Source organism: Eurypyga helias, unplaced genomic scaffold (assembly GCF_000690775.1).
Source record: "Eurypyga helias isolate BGI_N326 unplaced genomic scaffold, ASM69077v1 scaffold6331, whole genome shotgun sequence".
Lineage (NCBI taxonomy): Eukaryota > Metazoa > Chordata > Aves > Eurypygiformes > Eurypygidae > Eurypyga > Eurypyga helias.
Genome location: NW_010231422.1, coordinates 198,428 through 223,858, shown reverse-complemented (window position 1 = coordinate 223,858; position 25,431 = coordinate 198,428). Strand labels below are relative to the sequence as shown.

At 44.4% G+C, this 25,431-nt stretch overlaps 1 protein-coding gene across 1 annotated transcript in view; it reads right to left on the bottom strand.

Moving 5' to 3' along the window:
* Positions 1-8,216: 8,216 nt before the first annotated feature.
* LOC104516657 (metalloprotease TIKI2-like) overlaps positions 8,217-25,431 on the bottom strand; it is a 134,462-nt gene continuing 117,247 nt past the window's right edge. Inside the window, exon 6 of the mRNA XM_010161067.1 lies at positions 8,217-9,248. Coding sequence (XP_010159369.1) covers positions 9,026-9,248 — 223 coding nt within the window. The 3' untranslated portion in view covers positions 8,217-9,025. The remainder of the gene's footprint in view (positions 9,249-25,431) is intronic.

Below are 25,431 nucleotides of genomic sequence, written 5' to 3'. Positions count from 1 at the left end.
GAGATTGCAGGACTAGGACCCGCTGCTGGAATGAATCGTGTGTTCAGGACATAATGCAAAGCCCAGGACACTCAGTGAAAGGCTTTTCGCTGGATGTTGGCTCAAAAATCTCACCAAACCTGCATACGTAGCATGGTGTACCAGGTGTTACACCTAGGGAGAAGTCAGAGTAGTTTGTTAGGTGTACAGGCTGTGAATAGGTGTATAACTCAAACATGTACCTGTTGGGATTAGGAGTCCCAACTCCTTTTTCTACGTCTGCAAAAGTACAGTGGCAATGCCAGGACCCTGGTCGTGAGAGCTGTCCCATCATGCTAGAGGCCTGGCACTTAAACCTCACGCATCGGTGCTCTCTCGACATCCTTGTGCTGACACAAAGAGCACCCTTTGGTGCGTGAAATGGCACGAGCTGGTGTAGGTGTAGCTCATGTGGCTTCTGGGCACCTTTCTATCCCAGCTGGTGCATGTTTGCACTCCTGTTATTGCCTCCCTTTCCTAAACCCATACCTGAAGCTTACTCACTGAATGTACAGGGAGATATTAAAAGGCTTTTCTTGGTAGTGGGAGCAACTGTGTGTTAAAAAAACTGATAGAGAATTTGTAATGCTCAATAAAATGTTTCAGTGTTTTATATTTTAAGAAGACCCCAGTGAAATTAAGTAATCATATTCCCACCATCCCACTAGTTAGCAATCTAAACACATGCTATTTTTTCCATTACTATTGTTTCCATTACTGGCAGCAGACTTGTGGGTATCTGCTTATTTTTGTCTTTGGATATCCTCTGTGATTTTTGGAGATTTTCTGTCTCCACCTGAACATCCAACCGGGCCCTGACCTTTAATTATACGTTTCTCAGTGGTCCCCTCTGCTCCATTTGAGCCCCTAGAGGTGCTGTGGAGCTCCTTTGTGTGGCTGTGTGAGGTGGGCACATCTTTGGGGATGAGTCTGGAGCGGGAGGCTCAGACAACGTTAGGCTAAACTCCAGCTTTCCCAGCTTGGTACGACACCTTCAGTCCCTCCACAAACCAGGTGCAGTAGGAACAGCTCTGCCCCGATCCAGTGGTGATTAAGTGCACAAGGAATGATGTGTTTTCCTTCAAATGTGCTGTCGCAAATACGTTTGCCTCTAAGTCATACTGCAGCCTCATTTCTGAAACGATGATGGTTATGTGATCACAGTGTGCTGGAACTGCCCCTTGGCTAGCAATTTTTGAAACTGCTCACATGAGATTGGGGGTCTCAAATATAATAATTTCGAGGAGTTTTGTGAGGACAGCAGGCGATAGGTAACAGGGAAGCTCCGTTAGTACCCCTGCTCAGGGAGAGGTACTAAGTACAAGTGTTAATAAATACTGGCAAATCTGCAGCAGGGTGAAGGGGAGAGACGTGTTAAAACCTCCAAAACCTTCATTAGGTTTGTTGCTCACAGCACAACGTGCTTAAAACAAATTAAAATGTGACTTGCTGAAAGAGGAAGACACACAGGCATTTTATTCTTGGTTTTTCTGCTAGAAAATGCTGCCCCTCACCCCACCCAAAAGGCAGAGGTTCTCCTGAATATTTCCCCTGATTTAAATGCTCATCAGGAAGAGAGGACCAGCAACACTCTGCATTTTAATTTGAACCCAAGCTGGTTAAAATAAGAATAAATGAATAAACAAATGAATATGGTGGCAGACTGCTGTTGGGTGCTTTGGTACTGAGCTGCTCTGTAGAACCCATCCATCCTCAGCCTGGACCAAAGATGGGTGAAGGACAGTGGTGCAAACCTCCACGCGGGGACACCTGACTCTGGTCCACAGGCCCCTGGGGATCCCTGGCCTAAATCTGCCTTTGTAATAGCCTGAGGAAAGGTGTTACACACATTGCAAGTACAGCCAGGGGTCTGCACTCTGTGCAATACTAGAAGGTCACAAGCTGAAACAATTGGAAACCACTGAGCAGACTGAAACATGGAGAGCACCCAGAGGCTTCATTTAACTAAATACTCCTTCCAACCTGCTCAGCGTGGGGAGCACTTGTGGGTGGCACTTGGGCAGTTTGGGATCTGGAAAGCACTGATCCAAAAAGGAGTTAGGCTGCTGGACGGCAATGCAGGTACTAAGCTATACCACAAGAAACCCAATCTTCTGTCCTAGACTTCTCTCATCACAGCTTCCTCTCTTTCCGGTGCAAATCTATAAACAGGAAAATCTCAAGTTAGAGTAAAAAGCTGCAATTACAGGCTAGGAGTACAGAGAGAGGTCAGGGGAAGGAGAAGCTTAAGCAAACAGCACCACTGAGCCAGTATCTGGCTCCGCCGGCTGAAGGTTTATATTGTTTTCAGACCCGTAAGAGCAGAAGGACTTGGCAGACTGGATCTGGCCAGGGCAGGGATAGCTGGCAGTGCAGGGCTGGTCGGGACAGGGAACGTGGGGAAGGGTTAAGATCATGGCTGGGCCACATGGACTCTCCAGACTGGCTGCAGGTCCAGAGATGGCAAGCAGCTTTGTCTGGTTGGTATTTCAACAGATGGGCTCTTTTTAAACTATGCTTTTAGCGAGGGTCCCCTCCATGTTGCAACAGCATTGCCTTCCTGTGCCATGCTTAGCTCAGTTCAAACCAGCTCAAGGCTTTGTACCTCCCCCTGCATTTCGTACAGTGGATAAAACAGCTTTGGTGGTGGAGTTCTCTCAGAACAGTCTGTTAAAGAGCAAATGATTTAGCACATAATTAAGGAGCAAACAATGATGCTGCGATCAGCAAGAAGTCTGCAATGTCAGCTCAAAGGCAGGATTTGGATGCAAGGAAGGTATGCCAAGAACAATGAGTAAATCTCTGTGTCTCTGCATCTTGGTGCGTAGAGGTAGCTTCTGCTCCATCCCCAACAGGGACATAGTTCTAGGGTTTTATTTGCCAGCAGCAACAACAGTGGTTCAAAGGACACCAGCTGTTTGCCCTGGAGAAAGCCACTACCCCTAGGAGCGAGTGCAGATGCTTCAGCTGGGCTTTTCCACTCGCTCCAGGCACTTTGTGCCGAAGGGCTGGCTTCCCGGCTCTGCTGCCCCGTGCCCCACATGAGAGCTGATTCCATCCTTCCCAGGGGCAGTGCTGGAGGACTACAGCAGTAACTAAATGGGCTGGTGTCGCTCCACGGCTTGCAGTGGTGTTCTACAACCCTAAGTATCCAGGTAGATGGATTTAGTAGTGAGGGAAGAGAGTCCTCAAAAGGGAAGATGATGGTTCTGCTTTCACTCAGGCTGACAAAGGGCCGGTGACTGCAGAAAATACCATCCTGCTGAGGCTGTCAAGGCGTTTTCCTGCCTGTTCCTTGCTGCCTTGGGTGGGAAGGTGGCACAGAGCGGGGCTACTGGTGCTATAAGCCTTGGCAGGTTGACAACACCACTGTCAGCCCCATGGAGCACTTTCTGGTTGTCCATGTCATCGTCTCGCTCCATCTCCCAGCTGCGGTCCCACGTGCCACCGTCCGGCCCAATGGCTGTGGGACACACCGTGCACTACCCTGGGCAGCGTGCATGCGAGCAGATGTGAGAATGGAACACCCCAAACCCCAGGCTCATCCATACACCAGAGTTTCCCCCCAGCATTCAGGTTGATGTCCTGTAAGATCCCTGCTCCTGTATTCCCCACCCTTCCACATCCCAAAAAAGCATCTGTGGGGATATTTTTTTGTGCTTTCCCACTGAGCATCTGAGATGGTCGAGGCAAGCTCAGCTGCCAGGTCCTGTATCTGATGTTTGGAGCTGTTCCCTCTCTTCCAGCCCCACTCAAAACATGCCATGAGGTTAATTAACCCAGTTGGCTTCTCTCGGGTGACATGGTCAGGGGCCGAGGCTGCTCCAGACGGACTCGTTACACCCAGGGGCAGCAATTTCTCTCCAATAGAAAGGTACATAGAGAGATTCTCCAAATCTCTGCAGGAATGGACTTGGAAAATGCATATTGGGTTATAAAGAACATTCCCAGAGTATGATTTCCTCCATCTCATATCTTGAGCAAAAGGAAAGTAGCACACATAAGCTCTACAAACTGAATGTTCCCCCTTTTCAGTGATTCCAGAACTGGTAGTGCAAAGGAAAGAACCTAGACACACGAGATTCTTGTGCTACAGATTTATAATAACATTTTATTAATATATTATGCTACAAAAATATTTTGACAAAATAATATTAGAAAGCATCTTTTTATTACACTCTTCAAAACAGTTCACGAACACAGGAGGCGGAACAGGAAAAAATATTTGAAATACATTTGAATTGAAAACTGACAAACATGCAAGTTAAAATTCAGTGTGAGCGCAAATCTGCAGGACGGTCTGTCATCATTCCTGTAGAAGAGCAGTATTGCCTACTTATGGAAAAGGCCTCCCTGCTTTTAGCTAGATTAAGGTGCCTCCTGCAAAGCTATTCACAGGAGAGGTTGCATTTGGGTTGGGACGAAAGACACGCAGATTACATGTATGTGTGCACACATATGTGCACACACCCACACCCTGTGGTGTCAAAATCAGGCAATTCTCCTTTAGCTTCAGTTGAGCTCAAACAGGCTTAAATTGAAGCTGAACTCTAACACACTCCATGGAACACTGATCACTTCAGAGATATGACAAGCCCATATGCTTTTTGGATATAATAGAGAAGTATCTTATGGTACTAAGCAAAGTTTGGAATGACAACATTTATGCTGAGATAGTAACTTGGGCACTTTGGTTTCTCTAACATAAATATATGATGGGAAATGCCCCCCTAACAGTGGTATATGGTAATGACTGGGTCATATCATTTGACTAATCAATGCACTAAACACAGATTAAATTCTCCCTCTTTCCATCTCTCTCCTTCTCCACAATTGCATATTGAAGAACTTAGATAAATATACAACTCTGTACCTTGGGTGTTCCTAAATTACAGTGGAGCTTGGAGGAATGGGAAGGGAAGTTCAACAAAGCAGATTTTGACACCTGTATAAAGCATAGTTATCATAAATCATGTCCATCATTTATTGCCTGAAGAGTTATTGCATTATTCAACAGCCCGAGGGATTGCACAGAAACTACATCAGTCATAAAATATAAAATACCTTCTCTCCCAGCTTACTAACTGGTTCTCCAAGTGGCATGTTAATAGAGCAGCCGTAGTTAAACGTAGGCAAGAAAAGCATTAGAACAATGAAAGAGTGGAAGTTAGATTCGTGGCTGGTGGTATGGGATAGTTATTCCACCCAGGGCCATAGCTTGGTGGATAATTAGCACTGGTTTATAAAGTTACCGTTACATATAATGTGAATTGCATCGGTGTCAGTTGTAGCTGCGTTGTGAAGATGAATCTTAGGGCCATTCAGCTTTGGACTCATCCAAAATCACGCCCTTGATTGCGAAACATGGTCTGACTATGTGTGTTTCTCAGAGGTAAACAGTATCACCGGTGTTTGCTGCTATACGTAGCGGGCATGAATATTTTTGTTAAACCTCCTGCTCCTGGAGTCTTGTGCTTGCATAGGAATCTGAGTTTTCCTTCAGGAGAAAGAAAACAGTTGGTTCCTAGTTTTCTGAGAAAGCCAGAGAGGAAACTGAGGTCTCATGTGCTGGTAGCCCGCGTTACTTCAAGAGCATGTATCAAAGCTGATGCACGCTTTTTAAATTCATGGTGGATACAACCATGATCCATTGCAACGGATGTGCATAGGTCCGTGCTAAACAGTATTCGTGTATTTTCATTAATACTGGGCTGTTGTAGCTGATTAATAAATAATCCATTTTATCAATCACAGTGAGGGTCTCATTTTCTAGTATTGCTCTGCACACATGCCACAGACTGAGAAAAGTTACCCTAAGTTGTGTTTTTGGGTAAGACAACAGAATAACGTAACAACTGTGCTGAAGCCCTTCAGGTGAGGTTCCTGAGCTCAGCTCTACGGGAAGCTAATCATTCTTAGATTTGTTGTAAGAAGTCGTGTCTTCTCCCCTAGCCAGAGGAAGCTCAGATGCCCAGGTCAGCTACACGCTTTTAGGTGGCAGACGTGGCGTGCATGGAGCCCGGAGACACCCTGCGCTGCAGCATGACACGCAGAGGGCACCAGCGCAAGCGCAGTTCGGTGAGCTCCAGCAACAGTCATTCATTTCACAGGGATTACGGACAAAATGCCAGGAAATGCCAATACGTTAAAACATACTTCAGTATCCAAGCTACTTACATACTGCGATATCCAAACGTACCGTGATATCTGAGCTAATAATGCTGAATATTAGTGTCCAGTGGAAGGGTGACTCAGAAAAAAACTCATCAGTGACGAACGGAGTGACTATTCTGTGGGGGTATAATGACAGCTGTGAGCATGGAAAGATCCACGTGCTCCTAATGTTAAAAAAGGCTCCAGAGGCTTATGGAGAAAGCCACAGGCTGTGAAACTGTAGAACTCTCATTTCTAGTCTTGGGCTTGCTGGCGGTTTTCCTTATAGACAAATTGTTTTGTTTTCAGCTTTCGTCTCTCTCCCTTATCTTTATGTGGTCTTGTCTATTTATACTGTAAGTTTTCCAATACCTGGAATTATTTCTTGGATGGTACCACAGAATCATTCCTGGACTTGATCAGATTACAACATTTATTTTATTATTCAATGGGTTTTGGTTCGTTGGTTGTTCACTTTTACTATATAACTTATCATCACCCTTAAGATTTGTCTACCTTATTTCCAGCTCAATTTTTGTGAATTATACATTATAATTCAGCTCTGAGCTCTGACTTGGATACAGCAGGATAACCAAGCATCTTTTTAAAATGCATTAAGGTTGAATTTGAAGGTCTGTTAAGCCATTATATTCAAATGAAGGCATTCTAAGGTAATAGCTCAATTAAAACCAAAATGAACGTTCCCAAAATATGTTTCCAATATCCAGTCCCGTGCAATAAATATTATGCAAGGTGACTGGCTTCTGTCCAAAACTAACATTTCTAATCTTCTGCTAGCCAAAATACACAATATAGAAGTATGCACAGGGCGTGCTCGAAGCTCACATTGGGGCAAAGCTCAAAGTTTTCCATTCAGCCTTATACAACTTGGAAAAAACAGGGGTACCTTTTAGCACGGTCTGCTGTACCCACTTGAACTGACCACAGATCTGCACAGCCTTCTGTCAAAAACAGAGCAAAGGCTGGAGGCTGCGGCGTGCGGTGAGTCAAAAAGAAGTTACCTGTTTTCTCCCTGGCCTTTGCAATGGGTTGGGATGCGTGATGGAAAGGCTCAGTATTTCATCATGGTTTCAAATAAAACCATGTCCTACTGGAGTCTAATTATTTTCTAACCTACTTTCCTGAATTAACTGGTTTGACGACAAACAAACTGAATCCTAAATTCTCTGTCACTGAAGATTGCATGGAACCATCAGCAGTCCTGGCAGAGCTGGTGGGAAAGTGACAGGACTGTTTTCAGCCAGACTTTTATCAGTATTATTATAATAATCATCATCATTATCATCTGTTATTTTTTCAAGGTGAAAAAGCCCTGCTTTTTCATAAAGCTAAGTTTGCATTGTATTTTTCTGGTTTTCAAGTCTTCTTTTTTAACTAAGTTGTTTTCATCACATATTTTGGATTTTTGGTTTCTACATGACTTCCAAAGAAAAAGTATTTCAAACAAAATTAATTTGCTGGTTGAAACTCTTGTGTCCAGAGGAATTTTTCATCACGTTTTGTTGGGGAAAAAACCCCAAAATGAACATGCTTTACTGAACACAACAGTTTTTAAGATAGACGTGTGTTTTCTCCCATAGATGTTGCTCACTGCATTCAGGAAAAGTAGCTGCTGGGATCGGGAGCACATTTTTCAGTGTGTAAGGTGTCGTAACTTTTCCATCTAAGCCAACAAAGGCACCAGAGTCTACAAACGCATCAACGTTCTGTGCGTCTCCATGACACAGGGGTTAATTTGGTCACCATGGTCTTGGACAGATTTTGGACAAATCAAAATTCAGCACAGAGATACAGGCTCTGTGTGTCATAATAGCAGGATGAAGAGAAATTTGTAGATGTTTTTTACCCTCCAGGTTGTCCATCTGCATGAATACAACTAGTACGAAGAAATTCTATAAATCAACAGGATATTACATCTTTATAGACAGACCAAGTTCTGTTCTCATTTACACTGCATAAGGTTGTAGGCTTGTGTTTGTACAAGATGAGGGAGAGAAGAAAATAATTCCAGTGGGATTATTCCAGACTTTAAAAGCAATTTTTTTATTAAGAAAAAGCTGTTAGCTAATGAATTAATCCCAGGACAAAGAGGGAAATTGGCAATTTCCAAAGAAGTTAAATAGTTTAGTTAAAGACAACAGGGGAACTTAGAGGGTTATCTTGACTAATGACTTCCTAAATCTTATAAAAATAACTGGGATTTTAGGTTGTAGCAGCTAACGAGTTAAGAATGCGCCTATTTTTCTAATGGGCATAGCCCACAGAGAGCAGGATCTGCTTTATTCAGTGCAAGCTATGGTAATGAAATGAAAAAAGTAAAACACAGAAGCTCAGCGGAAATGCACTTGTTGGACAGTTGTTGTAAAAAGTAATGGTTAAAGAAACAAAGAAGGCATTCATTTGGTGTCAGTTCAGACATTTGCAGAGTTGTCAGTTAGAAAACAAATATAGAAAATATTAATTTATCTGTTTCACCATCGCTACTGATTAATAGGGATGTTATTAACATATACAACAAGAAAAATAAGTTTACCAGTCGAATAAATACATTTTTTCTTTTTCTTTTTTTTCTTTATATGAACATGTATATTTTACAAAACCCCATAGCACTATGGGAAATAAAGATCCTTCTACAAAAAGAAGATGTAAGTCAGTGTTACAATAAAGCTTTAGAGTTTCAAAATGTATCTGGGCAAAGAGACAAAATCAGCTAGAAGGCACTACTGATTCACTGAGAAGGTCCAGCTTGTAACTGTTGTTGTCTTATCCTCCGATTCGTTCATAAATTATCTCTCTTCTCTTTTCCAAGGGATTGCACGTAATACTAATGTGGTCAGGAAGGCTGCAGTAGATTCAGGAGAAAAGAGGCTATGGCCACGCAGAGAGGAGAAGTTACTGATGGCCATAAAAGGCTGGCTGAAGCTGAGCTTGTAGGCTGAGGCTGGGATGGGTGATCTGAATGCGGTCTCTGATCCAGCCGGTTAGAAATCCAAATGGGAGGTTTGACTGTGATGTAGCCATTGGTAATCCTGATATAGGAAGGCAACGTGGTGGTGCTAAAATAAAACACAAGAGAAGGACGTTAAACAGGAGAACCCTTATTGCTACTCCGTGAGCTGTCATTCTATGTGGCAGTAACAACAACAATGACAATTATTATTGTTTGCACGCTTTGGACATGCAGGGAGAGCCCCAGGGGCTGATAAACCAGATGAGATTCAGCACGTCCCTCAGCTTCTGGCTGCTGGTAGAATACAGCCAAAGGAGGGATCACTCTTGATATAGCTAACTTACTGCACTCTTTTTTTCAAACATCCATTATTGGCCAGCATCAGAAACTGCCACAGGTGCGTCTTTGTGCTGACCCAGGATGACCTCATCCTCACGTTCTGAGGTACCTTCTTGCCATCACAGGTCTCAAGATTTGTCGCAGTGCAGAGACACATCTTACTCACCATGGACTGGATACCAAATCCAGGAGGAGCCACCAACCACATCCTTCCCCTATTTCGCAAGCCATAAAGGATTTCCCAGGATCCCCTTACACAGCTGATAAACTTGAGCACGAGAGACCAAGCAGCTTCATTTCTTTTCCTGGCTTTAAGCCATGTTGGGTCAAATCACAGTGCCAAAACCAGACTCGGTGTGAAGCTTCCCTGACTGTGGATCTGCCTCAATAGTGGTGTGATTGCTTATTGATTGTAGCTTGAGTTAGTACTTTGATTTGAATAGGCAGGTTGGAATTCATCAAGATTCCCATGACATTGAAGGTCAAAAAGGTCCATTTACAATTGATTTGGAAGTTTCAAGTTGTAATCTCCATTTCATAAAATGCTTCCATTGCATCCATTATTGGATGATCCATGATCCACCAATTGTCACAGAGCAGCACAACTGAGCATGCAGACCGTGCAAGGTGGATTCTGAATTTAAAACCGAGACATTCTGCTCTGGAGCAAGGAGAAAAAAGACAAGTTCCCCTGAAAACAAGATGTGACACTAATACCTGCAGATTCTCTGTGTTATTTTAAAAATCTTCCATAAAGGGGATTTGGAGATACTGAAAATGTCCATCAAATCGGGGTTTTTTTGGGGTAGAAAGCTATGCAGTCCTATAAATACTTAGCTATAGTATCTGAGATCTTGACCTTGGAAGAAAAAGCCTGTGTCTTGCATAATATCAGATAAAAGGAACAATACCTCGCTCCAGATTCATGCACAGAAATAAAATTAAGTAGCACTGAAGGCTTTCATCTTTGTGTCTAAGCAATAACAAGACAGCTTTCAGCTCAGATGCTTCACATGCGCCGAGTCAACCACAGACTGCGAGAAGATCAGAGTCCGCCCAGAAGAGGGCATTGGTTAACACGTGCGCAGGTCAACCTCAAATCCAACAATCACGACGTACTACACTTCACCTCGGGTTTTGGGATAATTCTTTTCATTTCTTCCCTCTTCCTTTATACTGTCACCACCTCTTCTGGGTGGGATAGTTGTTTTGCAGCTAGAAGTGATCTTAACTAACGTGCAATGAATTAGAGTAAAAAGCAGTCTAGAATTAAAGACATGGGAATTGCTTTGGTGGAGCAGATAATACATCCAACCAGTACTAGGTCTTTGACAGTGAGAAGCAGTGATTGTTCCAAAAAACCAAACCGCTGTAAATAGAAAATCCTGAAACCCAGCCTTTCCGGAGAAAGGTCTTGTCTAAATTCCCATGGTGAGTGGTTGGTTTAAGTCTTGACCTGACGATACAATACACACAGCTTTAGAGCTTCTGCTATGTTGCATCAAAACTTAATACGAAGAGTTGGTCTGGGATAAGCTAATGCCGCTGTTTCAAATTTGTCCAGCTTTTTTGAGCAGTTAATTTAGTGCTGGCAGGAATGATACCAGATTAGGCACTGTCTACCCAAACTCCGGTAATATACGTAACATCAACCCTGAATGGCCTTTCCTTCAGCAAATACAAAGCATCATTAGAGCATGCTTCTGACAAATTAGGTACCACACGCTCCGAGTAATTCAACAGAAATGTAGTCATGCTCCAACTTCTGATCCAGATCTCATTCCTTCTGCTTAGTGATGCTGTGTCGCACAGATCTGGCAATAATGACAGCGCATTCACAATTTCGGGGGTTTTACCCCGCACCAGTTTTCCCTAAGGTAAATATGGGTACATGCTTGTATTCATCTTTTGGTGACTATTTGTCAATTTAGCTGTCAAATTTTAAACTTCAAGGGGGGGATGTCTGGTTTTCAATTGTAATTTAAGAAAAACATTGCCCAAATGCCATTTAGCCTTGCAGTTTGGGTGTATCCTGTTCCTGACCCGTTCTACGGGCTTGGTCTGCCAGTGAGACTGAAATGTCCCTTGCACAAACTGTCTCTCTGCACCTCAGGGATGTATTGTGTGAGACATCCGATGGGGGGGACAGGCTGGCCGGGAAACCCATAAAAGAATCATAAGCCCATTCATCAGCCAACTACATCTAAGGGATTCCTAAAGCAGCCTTAAATCAACATTGTACATGTCTGTAAGATGTTCTATTTTCTATTCAACCACCAGAAGTAGTGTGGTTTTTTTTTTTTTTTTCCCCTCCCTTGAAAACAGTTTTGGGGTTTTTTTTTTTGCAGGGAAAAAAAAAAAATGCCTCTACAATTTACTCTAAAATCCCCGAGTTTCCTGTAAAAAGACCTAAGAGGTTTTGACCACTCTTTTCCTCAATTAATGAGGTAATTCTCTGTTTTCAAGAAATTAGATTTCTATAAAGGTTTCCTCGTTAAGATAAATACTGTAAGCTGAGGTAGTTTGTTTTGAAAAAAATCCTTGAGTGCTTTACAAGAGAACAGTGTGTTTCTGTTAATGTGTACAAAGCATGCTATAGCAAATGAATCACAGGGTATCCATACAAGACATTTTCTTAAATGCAACTCTGCTTCCAGCTGACTGCCAAGATGGGTTAGAGAGATTTAAAGAGAATCATCCCTTTTACCACAAGGCGAGAGAAACCTCTCCCAAAGGTGATCCACCTCATTCCAGTGCAGGTCTCTAGGGGGTACTTACTCTTGCTCGGGGTCCTTCTCTTCCTAAGGATTACAGAGTGGGTCTGGACAACTAAGATAGATCACAAGCTAATCTTAGAGGGGGGCCCTGGTGTCAGGAGATGACTTCTCCAAACTCCCTCTGAGCATGTGTGCATGTTCACATCGGATCTCACTGACCCTCAGACCTTCCCTAAGGATGAAGGCAGCAACAGTGTCCCCTGAACTCAGCTAGAAATTTTCCATTGTCCTCAGGGAGGTTTTGATCATTGCTCAAATGTACACAGAGAATAATAAAAATGAATCACAGATCTGAGGGATAATCATCTAAATTACTATTGCACCTTCTCCTGCCAGCCCAGGATATTCTGTATTTGATTCTTCTGCGTCTGATAAAAATGTCTTCAATAAAACATTCCACACGGTCTGTGGTGAACAGGCAACCACTGGCTCCACTGTTCATACCTCTATTTTTGGCTTCTGTGTATGGGATCATTTTAAAAATTTGGAATACTCCAGGTATCTTCTAGCCAAATGACCCGCGGTATCAAATTCATGAGCTTGTACTTTTGATCAGATAATAGGGCATTTTTTCAAATCAGCGCATTAGTCATACATTGTCTTACCATCATTAGAACGTGTAAAACTTTCCCAAAAAAGAGGGCCCCAGGCACAGGCTTTGTGAACAGACCTTAGTGAATCCAGTTAGATGATTCAAAGTCCTCTGCACTGGGGGCATGTTGAAGCACCTTGGTGATTTGGGGCATTTTAAAACTCAAAAATAAAACAAGCACACATGCAACCCTTTGGGGGAATTTCTGTTCTGGTTTAGCTGGCGAGGACTTTGCAAGGAGCTCACAAACTAATTTTTAGTGTGATTGGGTTCATCCATCTAAGCAGGGCTCATCTGACCACATGTGACACCACAGCAGGATCATGGAGGGTAGGACCAAGACATACTTCCTGGCCCATGTGTCCCAAAGACAGGAACAAGATCTTAACCCCTCCTGTCATTCATGTCTCATCCAATCCCCCCAAAAAAATACAATGATAGCAATTCCAGAGCCTCTGCAGACAACTATTCCAGCATTTCACCATTCCTGATGTTCAGAATTGCTGCCTGGTGTTTCACCAAATCTCCCCTGCTGCAGCACAAGCTCGTGACTTCTCCTGTCCCCACGGGCAGGTTTATTCCTTTCCTCTTCCCAGCAGCCTTTCACATGCTTTGAAAACTTAACCATGCTTCACCTCAGCCTTCTCTCTTTTAAACAAACCATTCCCTCTGCCTTTCTCTGCCAGTCCACAGGTGCTTTCCCTCCATCCTTTCCTCTGCTCTCCCCTGGCTCTGCCTGGCTGAACAGGGTCCTCCCTGCAGCGAGATGCACAAAAGTGGAAACAGTAGGTCCAGCCGAGGTATTGCCAGCCCGATGCTTTGTGCAGTGGGTACCACTGCTTCTTTATTTGCAAAGCAGAAGAATGTGCGTGAAAAACATGCCACCTCCAGGAAGATGGTCTTTTCACTACTTCTTGCTCGCAGAGTCCAAACCACCTTTATCGTCCCAGTAAGTGTTCTGAAGCCGACTGAGAACTGATGCTGCTCTGAGGGAGTGAGGACCAAATGGTGGTGATATTTCTGTGCATTTTTCATCTGCTGCCATGCCTTGGTCCCAACGTGGTTTCTGTTCAGGGCGGGGGAAATGACCCTTTTTAGCATAACTTACAAAGTGTTTGGGGATTTTTCTGGATCAAAGGAGCTATACAAACACATGACAACTATTTTTAATAAATGTAAACAAACGCAGACCCAGCCAGCCTTTCTTACAATAGCATCTGTTGAAGGAAACTTGTCAAGACACTGTGCCAGCGCAGACTGAACCCTGAAAAACTGCGTGTTTCAACCGAAAACCTAAAGAGCAAGTAAACCGAAAGAAAATTTTTGGATAAATACAATAATGGCTGTTTTGCATTTGTGATTTGATGTTAACCTTATGAAGGCTAGGGTGTTTTTAAGTGATATTAAGCATATGCTTCCTGTTTCTTTTCAAACAAATTTTGCCCTATTTTTTTTCCTTTCCATTTAATGAACAGATGTGAAGGGAGTTGATCACATTATTTTGCTGGTGATCAGAAATAATGTTCTGCTAGTGAAGACAATTATTCTTGGAACTAAGCAGACCTATTTATACCACCAAAATTTATTAATCAAGATTTGAAAAATACATCTGCTTAAAGCACTGGGGCCAACTCGTTGCAGTACGTAAACAAGCTGGCTGGCAAGAAGTCTGACCACACATTTGAAAGAAAAGAGTAGGTGCTTAACTAAGAAGAAAAAGAGTACAGTGGGGGAAAAAATCACATTAGAAATAAATCGTAAGGATTTAACTGTGAAGACCACTAGAATAACCTGTTAAAGGGAACGTAAAGTCTTAATTTCCAGAAATTTTCAGGTTAATATTTGATGTGTTTATGGAAGGGATTCTTTAGGTTAGCATAGGCTCCATTCCCCAAAAGCTTCATCATCTCTGCCTTCATCGCTGCCTTCCTAACAGACACTGCTCTTGCAGCCTGAGGGATAAATCCTGCAAGATGCCGAGTATTCTGGTCCCAAGCTAGCAGGATGCTAAGCACTGCAAGCACACAAGTGCTCCCAGTAAGGCTCGTATTCACATACCTACAACTCAGCACATCCTAAAGCCCTCTGTGGGATCATGGCCAAGAGGCTCATGCTTTTGCAAGGTTCTATTCATTAGAAAAAACTAATAATCCAACCTGGATCTGATTAAGGAATCCAGTTTCGGTCCAGAGGAGGCCACTACTTATTTGCAGTAGTGGAGTAAACTGCCTTTGCATGTCTGAATGAGTAAGCAATATCACACACTGGTTTGTGGCCAACAGACAAGACGGGATGAGCCAAAGAGCCTTATCTCTACTATGTTCCCTTCACCCCAGGGTTATTGGGAGCCCAGATTTTTGGCCATTTTCCACCCTGCAAGTACCCACCCTCTCTGCGAGCAGCACAGCCGCAGCATATCGATAGAGGGGTCAGGCAACCCCATTGGGAGCCTTTCAGCAACCTGTCACTGTTGATCTGAGCTTTCCTTCTGACAAGACTCAAACAGGAACCATCTTTCCACCTGAGAGGAATGTCAAGCTCTGATCCAGCCTTATTTCCACGCTCTGGCTCCTCTGAGACTGACAGCGAGCAATTCTCCCCTTGAAGCAGGCACCTGTGAGCCTCTGGCCGCCGTGCAGAAGCAAGAGGCAGCGCCTGTCCGCTGAGAGTGGTCTATTCCCCCAGCCCTGCTCGTTATTAGGACCATGTCTGCCATGGCCTATACCTAGGAAAAAGAGGAGGGCATCCAGGGAAAAGACGGAAGGAGAAGCCCAAGTGTTCCCAGGTAATGCCTCTGAAAGGACAGAAAGCCATGAACAAGCCTGCCAGGACCCCAAGCCCCTCCGTCACCATGTGCTGAAGCGCAGGAAGGATGGTGGTGGGGAGCAGGACACTGCACACAAGGATGGGATGCTTAGTGGGGTGAAGTCACGTGAGACACCTTCACCTCCTGAACATGAAGGGACCAAGGCTGTCAGCAGCACCTGCAGAAGGTGACATCACAGAGAATCACAGGCAGTCCTTCAGATGCCCTGGCCCTTGATAGCTACAATTAATCCCACCCTTTAAATCCTATGTCAGGTATGGGCTTGTTCCCACTAGAGTTTGTGGGGAACAAGACGTCTCCAGAGGACAGTCCATCCCCCCAAAGGCATGTCTCTAAGATAGGCGAGATGAGCAGCTTCTGAAGATCTCTCTCTCTGGAATTCAGGTCTCCTGAAGCCCAGCCAAGCTCTAGTCCCAGTGAGGGCTCCGACTGGTAAGGAGGGATTCCTAAACTGGGATGGGGCTGCAAGGCAGGGAAAAGGAAAACTGCTGTTGCTGCAGCACGAAAAGCATCAGCTGGTGGGGATGCAGCTCCCCTCCTTGGTCCCGTAGACACTCCCCATCAACGCGCATGGCAGGGCTGCAGCCTGGCGTCCCCTTTTGCAGGTCTTGGCTCTTAGGGAGCTCTAAGGTTCAACATGGAGGAGGAAAAGGCGTCTCACTTTGTAAGCCTGGTGTAAGCAGGAGGAGGGTCAGTGTTAAAATGCAGCACAAATGCCTCTGGTGCAGTTTTGACCCCATCTCTGGACGGGCCATGGGCTGGAAGCTAGGAGATTTGGTTTTTATTCCCATGTCACCCATGAGGAATCATCAAAACCTCGTTGAATCACTTCACTTCTATCACTCTCCTGACTCTGATGTGAGTCAAGACCTTGAAGCGCTAGTGTGATGCCCCCGGCATTAACACGATGTGAAGTGTTTGGCAGGCTCTCACTGTGATTTTCAGGTCCCAATTGCCTGGGCCACCTGCAAAATACCTCCGTGATGACAAATTCAGTGCTGGAGTGACACTGACTGTCACTGCAGCAAGGCTGAGTGCTCTCAGGGGCATCCTAACGCTGCCCGTGGGTCACGTTGTTAAGGCAAACAACGCGTGTTATCTGCTGTGGGGCCAGAGGAGGGGACAGGGATGGGGCAGGAAGGGGGAGAGGAGTTTGCTGTCCCAAGGATCCAGCCTGAGGGTCCCTCAGGCATGGAGACACAGTGATGCAAAGGTGGACGTGAGGATGCATCTAGCAGGTAGGGAAGGTGCAGGTGAGAGCCAACTCCAGCACAGACCGAGGGCCCTTTCCTGAAGTGAACTTCCAGTGTTTCCTGCACCTTGCAGTCAGGTTTAGCTTTCCCTCATCCCCAGAGGAGACTGGAGACGCCCTTTTCAACCTCCCACTCTGAAGTCCTTCAGGAAAACCCTGCAAATACAAACCCTGCACCCACACATGTGGTGGTGGCAGAATCAGGCCCACTCCTCCTTTCCAGACAACTGCAGAATGGTGTAAAAACACGGAACACTGTAAAAACCAATAACCTTTGAAGGACACCCCCCGAGTAATTACCCCATTCCCATCTAATGACTTAAAGATGTTATATTCCTCTCTGATTTGGCAACAACAAAGATTTTGACCTTATTAAAACCAGCCCGTCAGGAAACTACATGTCATCCTTTAAAAAAAGAAAAAAAAAAAAGAGGGAAAAAAAAATAGAAATGAAGTTCTTTAAAATCCCTGTGAACAATAATTCAAGATACTGTAGCTGAAGACCCATGATTTGTTGTAGAGTGTCTGGGTGGTCCCAAGGCAGGAGATGACAACATTAGCTCTTTCCTTTGCCCTTCTAAGAAATGCTTTGATGATTCTCTAATATCCTAAGAATATCCCCCTGTGATTCTGCACTGGGACGAGGCAATCAGAAAGCTGGGATAATGCATCCCAGTTTTACCCAGGGCCTGGCCCTTGCGAAGAGGGAATAGCTCAGAGCCCTTTGTTTCACCAGTTCTGCACAGACATCTGAGCCAGGATGTGTTTACGATCGTCTAAATAGTGATGTGGGCTCACCCCCACGCACTGCACACATCTGGCTGGGTACCTGATTTGTATGCGCAATTAAGACACTCATCATCACGGCTCAAAAAACCAAGTACTTGTTTCACTGGTCCTTGGGCAGATAATGATGACAGTTTTTACAGCCAAAGTAAACAAGAACATCAAGGGTGCATACACAGATGGGCTCAGTATTGTAAAAATCTTGCCAGTGATGCAATACGTGAAGATTTTTGGTCAACCTGCTGATACACAACAAGTAAAGAGTTAATTTGATGATGCTGCAGTCAGGTGGTTTTGAACCAAACCTCAAGCAGGAGCAGAATATCTTTTGTCTGTATTTTGTAAACTGCCTGCTCTCACCACTACAGCCCCACATGCAAAACAATTTGCATTTTTGGTGTGGTCAAAATAATAATCCATATTTTATGTCCTGGGCTTAACCTTTCAATTAATTAGAACCAGAGGAACTCGGTCTGCCCTCTCCTGTGTGCACTCCAGTGTTTGTTTGGCATTGTGTGGGCCCTATGGCTCAAATATTTTTTGCAGATGCACAGAATTAACCATGCATGTTTAGATGTGCTTGGGGAACACATACATTCATAGAGATGTATATATTTGACCCTGTCACTTTCTTGTTAAACACTGTAAAAGATATTGTCTTTCCCCTCCAGATTTTAAAATGATTTAGAATAGGCAGTAGTGAGGAAATACCTAAAACATCCTGTCAAATTAAGTATTTTCTCCAAGACTGTTCTCTAAGACACACAATGATTTCGGCTAAGAAGATGCCTGTGCAAAGTATTAAGGAACAGAACGAACAACCAAAATATAAAGTGGCTTAAATGGATGTCCAATATACTGCATTTTTCCATTTGATTTTAATTTTCTTTTTCCTTCTCCTTCTCCCTGTTCTTTTTCCATCTCCGCCTAACAGTTTTTCTCTCCACTTAGTCTGTATCATATTTTTCTCTCTAATTCACTGGGCTCGCTTTCCTGCTCACTGCTTGTATTTTTCCAGAGTCTCTCTAAGTAAGAATAATTAAGGTTAGGTCAGATCTTTGAACCTGTTATTCGGAGCAGCATTGAATTCAAGCTTGTTCCCTGAACAAAAGCACCAGTTTCTTTTTCTTTCCAACAGACTCACTCTCAAAATAATAAAAAAGGTTCATAGGGCCTATCTACCAGGCAGAAATGCCAAGGACATTGAATCACTGCATTGCCCACAAGGTTTGGGTTCCTCCTGCTGCTTGCAAAGCAACTACAGTAATACCAGCCACAGAATAAACTAGTTCTCCTCCCCAAGCACTTCCAAGCACTCTGAAAGCCCAGGGATGGCACCAGTGGCTCACAGAAAGCAGCTCGCTGGCCTGCGGGTCTGGGGAGGCTGCAAAAGCTTTCCCTGCCAGGTGTCATAACCCAGACCCTCGGTATCTCTGCAGAACGGAGCTTTTGTGAGCACGGCGCAGCACGTCTCTCCATGTGAGGCACCCCGGGCACCCAGCAGCTCACAGGCAATGGGCTCCCTCGCTTTCCAGCGCCCCGGGGATCCGGCCCTGGGTATAATGCTTACTTTGTTCACTTAAGCTATTCAGGAATTGTGAAGAGGAGATCTGAATGAAATCGGAATTTGGGCTGGCATTTTCATAATTGCAGGAACCTGGCTTTTATAGCATTAAAACCATATGAATTTAAATAAATCCTACTTCTCCTTCATCCCAGTGAGTAACTGGACTGGGACCACAGCTGCCCGTTGGGGTCCTGCTGGGTTTCCAGCACGCAGTGCAGCTCGCACTGCCGGGAGCATCAGGAAACCAGGTTTCCTCCCGTTTCACTCTGCGAGGAATCTGTCTCCTTAGATAAACCCGCTCCCACAGCGTAACTGTGGTTAAACCCCTCTTATGAACCAACTGCCCAACACAACAGTAATGCCATCTTCCTCCCTGCCACACTTTTCTTCATTTCGCAGGGCGTGAAGCTCACCAGTCAGAAGGGGAATAGCAGAACCAGAAATAAACCCCATATCCCTTACCCTTTTCCTCTGGGCTAGCACTGAGAGTGTTGTGTGTTTGCATTTCCACTGAATTTTAAAGACATTTTTCTTTACAGTAACACAAGTGCCTTCACTGGAAGATGAAGGTTTTTTTACATTTTATAGATTTTATGTAGCTCTGCTAAGTCTGGAGCTTTACTACGAGGAACAGCCAATCTTTTGGGGCTTAGAAACTGCTAGACACAAGGATCACTCAAAATATGTAAGTCCAGCTTAGGGCTGCAGTGTTTGAGAAGGTGGCTTGTTCCCGCTTTTAGATGGTAAGTGATCTCTTCAACACACCTGCGTATCCCTGGGGCAGAGAGGCAGCCAGCCACTAACACAGCAAATGGTGTCTTTTCAGAGGTCCCATCTCCAACCCAAACCCAGCTTTTGAGACAACTCCATTAACTTTCCTCCCTGACGGGTGCAGTGCAAGGAGCAGCCATGGAACAGATGGGGTCTCTCCTGCTTCCATAGCCTGAGCAGTGGGGAAACGTCTTGCTCCTGACCCTAACAGCTCCAAACCTCATGTGCACAGAGGTCCAACCTCCCCGCAGGGTCAGTGCTGGCTGTACCAGTTAGGAGTCTGGGTATGGAGCTGGCCATCCCCCACTTAACAGGGAAAACACAACACTTGTAAAGGAAAAGCCTCTATATTAAGAACTGCAATTTAGGGAGCGCAGGTGCTGTACTACCCACTTCTGTGTTTAAGGAATCCAACTCACCCTGGGCATGAGCCCACACAGCACTTCTTACAGTGTTTGCAACTACAGTCAGCCCTGCAAGTTTAACACAAACCACACTCTTCACCCACCCCAAACAGCAGGGTAGAAGTGCTACTGTGCATTGAATTTTCTCTGCCTGTTAAACCAGACGGCTTATTTTTCAGCTGAGTGAACGTCAAGAGTTTTGTGGTAAAGTGCATTTCAGATGTAGAGGAATTCCCTTTACCTGAGGGTACTTCCTGCATTTTCTCTTCTTCTCTGTTTGATAGGAGCCAGAAATACAGTTTTAGTTTTCTGTGTGTGTGCGATAGACAATATGCCATGAGGAGTCACAGTTATAGGCTCCAATCCTCAGAACATCTGGCTAGTGAAAGCCCTGGATATGGAAAATATAAATGTCAAGGCTCATATTTATAAATTGGAAGGGCCATGACGACATCTGCTAACAAGCTTTCTTCCAGAGCCCATTTGCTGTACATGGTTATTCACAGGCAACAATAAACATGTGCACGGATCACGTGCGCGGTCTGCCCTTCCTTTCAGTCGCCAAAGGAACACACACTCCAGTAACACACCAACGCTCTGTTCTAACAACACAGAAATACAAGTGTTTGCAAACCTCTTGCATACCAGACCCCAGTGGGATACACTGCTGGAACGGACTAAAAATAGCTGGAGAAAAAGCCTTGCATTAACACAGAGGATAGTCAAACTGAGTGTTAACCCTTTTGGGGAGTAAGCGCCCTCCTTTTTTGCCTGGCACCACAGGAGACACTTTGTACTATATGTCCAGTCCTGAAACTTTATTTTTATGACTAAGTAGTTGTGGATGGGAGTCTGAAGACTTAGAGTCTAGCCTATTTAACCACGGTAGCTTAATATTAACATTAAAACAAGCTGTAGATAAAATAAACCTGCTTCTACAGGCACCCACAGGCACCTTTTCTTCGGCTTAATGCCAACTACAAGTGCATTTCTGATGCCTGAGAAATAAAAGGTTGATGCGTACACATGAAGGTTTTGCTAATGACTTATTACTGTAGGTGTCTAGACCACAGTGTGCCCCCAACAGGTCTCCAACACCCCTGGCATTGGCCACCATCACACAGACTGGCCAAGAGGCTGCCAGGAGAAGGTAAAGCACCAGCAAAAGGAGCCTGGACTACTTAACCATGTCCATGAATTGAGCAAAGAATTAATGGAACCGATGCCAACTGTCTTGGCATCACATGTATTTGTGTGAAAACAGTAGGAAAAGCAAAGAAGATGAAATAACGTGGAGGAGAGCTACCTCCTGGTGAAAAAATGAAAGAGGATGCCTAGCTATGCCTCCTACCTACTGCAGTCTGCAGTGGTGCCAGAGGACACGGAGATGCTAGCTCCAAGTGAGACATGTCCCCATGTCAAACTGGTTCTGCTGAAGGCTGTAGACTCCGAAACCCCTCCCTTTCACTGGCATGGACTGACTCTGAAGTGTCTGTAGGATCACAGCGCCCTGCAAGGTCAGCTCAGAGAGGTGGAGGTGGGTGTGGAGGTCTGGGGATGAAGGTAGAGATGCTGTAGAGGTCCCTTCCTACTCCTCGCTCCAGGGTCCATGCCAAGCGCATGCAGCCAGAGTTAAAAAGGGCAAGCGGAAACAGAAAATTTAAGCAGAAAACGGAGAACCATGGAACTGAAAAATTAACAGGTTGTCCAAAATCAAGATGAGTCCTGGCACTGAGTGAGGAAATAATAAGATTGCGCTGGCTGAGAAACAGCGGAGCAAGTCGGGATGTGCATCATGGAGAAAGAGATTATCATAACTCAGCAGCTGCTCCTTCTTGAAACTGAATCCTAAGCAAACATCTTGTTTGTGATGCATCAGACAGATCTTGGGCAGCTTAACAAAGCTAGCAATGGTAGGGCTATGTTCAGCCCAAGTCAGAAATACACCAAGCTGGGGCAGATATAAATATATAACACACACGATCTTTACTCAACACATCCCAAATGAAAAGTAGAGAACAAGAAAGGAGGAGAAAGCTCTTAATAGGTTCCATAAAACATCTTGCATTGTATTTTCAACGTTAATCAGCATTGAGGAGGAAGGAGCAGAAAGCGCTCTTGCATATCCAATGCTGAAAAATACCTCACTGTTCAAAAATCCTAGCTTTTATGTGCTCCAATTTTGTTAGTTGCTTGCCTTCAAAAATATGGATTTAATATTCATGATGGATTTAAATTTCATGAAAATAAAATACCTAATGGATTACCAATAAAGAATTTAGTTTCATGAAATAAAATTGGAATTTATACACAAATTATGCCTCTATTTCCAAGAGACTTACGTGTTCTTATCTCTAATGATTTTATTTTCAGGTATTTATAGCTTTCATTAAAACAGGGTTTGCATACTGCTTCATATTAATTGCTCATGCTGGTGGTGAGACACTTAAGCAACAGTGAAAGTAAATATGCAAGACTTTTGCTTATTTTTATTACAGTTTATCTGTGTTTGTTTCATCACACAGTGGCAGCACATTACAGAGAACAGCAGCAGAACAAAGTGAAACGGGCAGATCTTTATGTGTGTCTAGCAGGTGAAAGTGTGGCTGCACATCTTTTCAGCCCCAGCTGGGGGATAACAAATTAACTCTTTGACTTTACAAGGGGAAAGAAGTTATCACTCATGGCCAGCTGACAGGGAGGGTCTGTTAGCCTGGTGATGCTGGAGTTCGGGACACGAATGTCAGGACTTCCCATCCGTTACTGCGATGCACAGCTTTAATTAATACGTCTTGTGCACTCTGACCAACCTGATAATCCTAGAAGCCTCAATAAAATCCATCTAGGGAGGGAAGATATGTCATCACCGTATCGCATGTTACAGTCAGGAGGTTTGCCTCTTACTCATACCGCACCGAGTTGCACTGCGCTGTAATTTTACTCCCACTGGTCGGCTTTGGTGCCTGGGGCTGTGCGAAGGGCGTGATGGAAGAATGGCCAACGTCAGTGCTTGTCTGAAAGAGGTATCAAGCCATCTACTCATCTCAAAGGGGGATCAAATGGAGGCACTAAGGAACTAAGAAGGAGAAAATGCAGTATTCCCCACGCTTTGCTCGCTGCTCAGGAGGAGCTGAGGATGCCTTCACAGAAGCAAGATTACGTGTTTGAGAGAGGCAACCTGAAGAGAGAGAAGGATCAACTGATGCTTCACTGCCCAAAATGTCTTCTTCTAGCCACTGGGTATCCACCAGTTTCCCAAGAAGGAAATCCTGCCAGGGAAACAGTGAAGGAAATAGTAGACGGAAGTGCTGGAGGGAAGCCAAGGGGCCACACAACACAGCGAAGCCCCAAACAGCACTGAGGTGTGACAAGGGAGAGAGTCCGACACACCTATACTCCCGCTGTTCCTGGCTGCTGGAGCAGTCCCTTTGGGAGTGAGGCTCACTACAACAAATCAGAAACGTTCGGCAGCTGCATCCTCACCCTTGGTTGAACACAGAGCAAATAAATGCAACAGTGGCAACTGCTCACTTGGCTGCACGGAGACAGGCTGGAGGAGGGAGTGATCCCCCCCCCCGAGTACCAGTAGGCATGCACTCTCTGAGCACTGTCCTTACCAGGGAGGTGGATAGAGTAATTTAAACAAACAAGGCCCCAGTGATGGAAATTTCAAGCTCAAAGCTACCATATGGAGGGAAATCATCTGACCACAATTTACCTGTTAGACTTCAAAAGTGTCTAGGTCTCCTCTAAAGAAAAGCAGTCTTTTCTTCAATGAAGTTAAGTACTGTATTTCAGCACCGTGTGTTGTGAAAAGGAAGCAATTTGGATTAATTTACTGAAATTTACCTTTCAGATGCAGTTAAGTGAAATTAAAAGTTTGTCTGAGTTGACAGAGTTCTGTTTTCCATCACTGCATTGTCTTGAAAGAAAGGATAACAGGCTAAGTGCCTAAATTCCATCCAAACTGATAAGGTTCACTCTATGCAGGCACACTTAGTGCAGTTTATTACACATTGTCTCCCTTCATCCATCACTGGTATAACTTTTTTTCTTTTTTTCTTAAAAAGAACTGTGGCTTCCAAAAGAAATTGATATTTGTGATGTTATTGCATTCATCTGGGGTTGAAGAGTCAGCACTGGGCTATCAGAGAAATGCCATTTCCAATTACAAGGAGAATTAATTTCATTTCCCACTCATGGGAGGGTTTGCAGGGCTGAGTTTACATCTGGGAGAAGAATTCCTTTTTCTCTCTTTTAATCACAGTTCTTTAATTTCCTTCCTGTGCAAGTGAAGCATCTGCGTGTCCTCAGTGTCTTTCCAAACACCATCTTCACCCAGATCTCTTCCTCAGCAGTGGGAATGAACCTCTGAAATTTCCCATTACATCCTCTCTAGTTCTTTCTTCCTCCAACTATATTTCTCTCTTTCCCATCTCCCAGCTGCCATCATTCCTTCAAAACCTCATACCTCCTGAAACACAATCCCAGCTCCTAACTCCTCTCCCTCCTCTTTCCCAGGAGCTTTCCTCCTGCCCTGCCTTTGGGCCCCGGGAGCTGTAACTCACCCACCCCAGCTGGGAGAGGTTCTCTGTTCTCTTGGGATGCTTCTGTTTGTCACCTTAAACCCTCTGCCCACTAGAACAAGGGTGCGAACCTGACCTGGCCTCCACTGACTACCCTGACACATCACAGCCATGTCTCTACTCCTTCAATTAACTAAGCAGCTCATCGTGAAAAGCCAGTGAATTATCTGTAATTAATTATTTATATTCAGCTGGGAGAGGTTCTCTGTTCTCTTGGGATGCTTCTGTTTGTCACCTTAAACCCTCTGCCCACTAGAACAAGGGTGCGAACCTGACCTGGCCTCCACTGACTACCCTGACACATCACAGCCATGTCTCTACTCCTTCAATTAACTAAGCAGCTCATCGTGAAAAGCCAGTGAATTATCTGTAATTAATTATTTATATT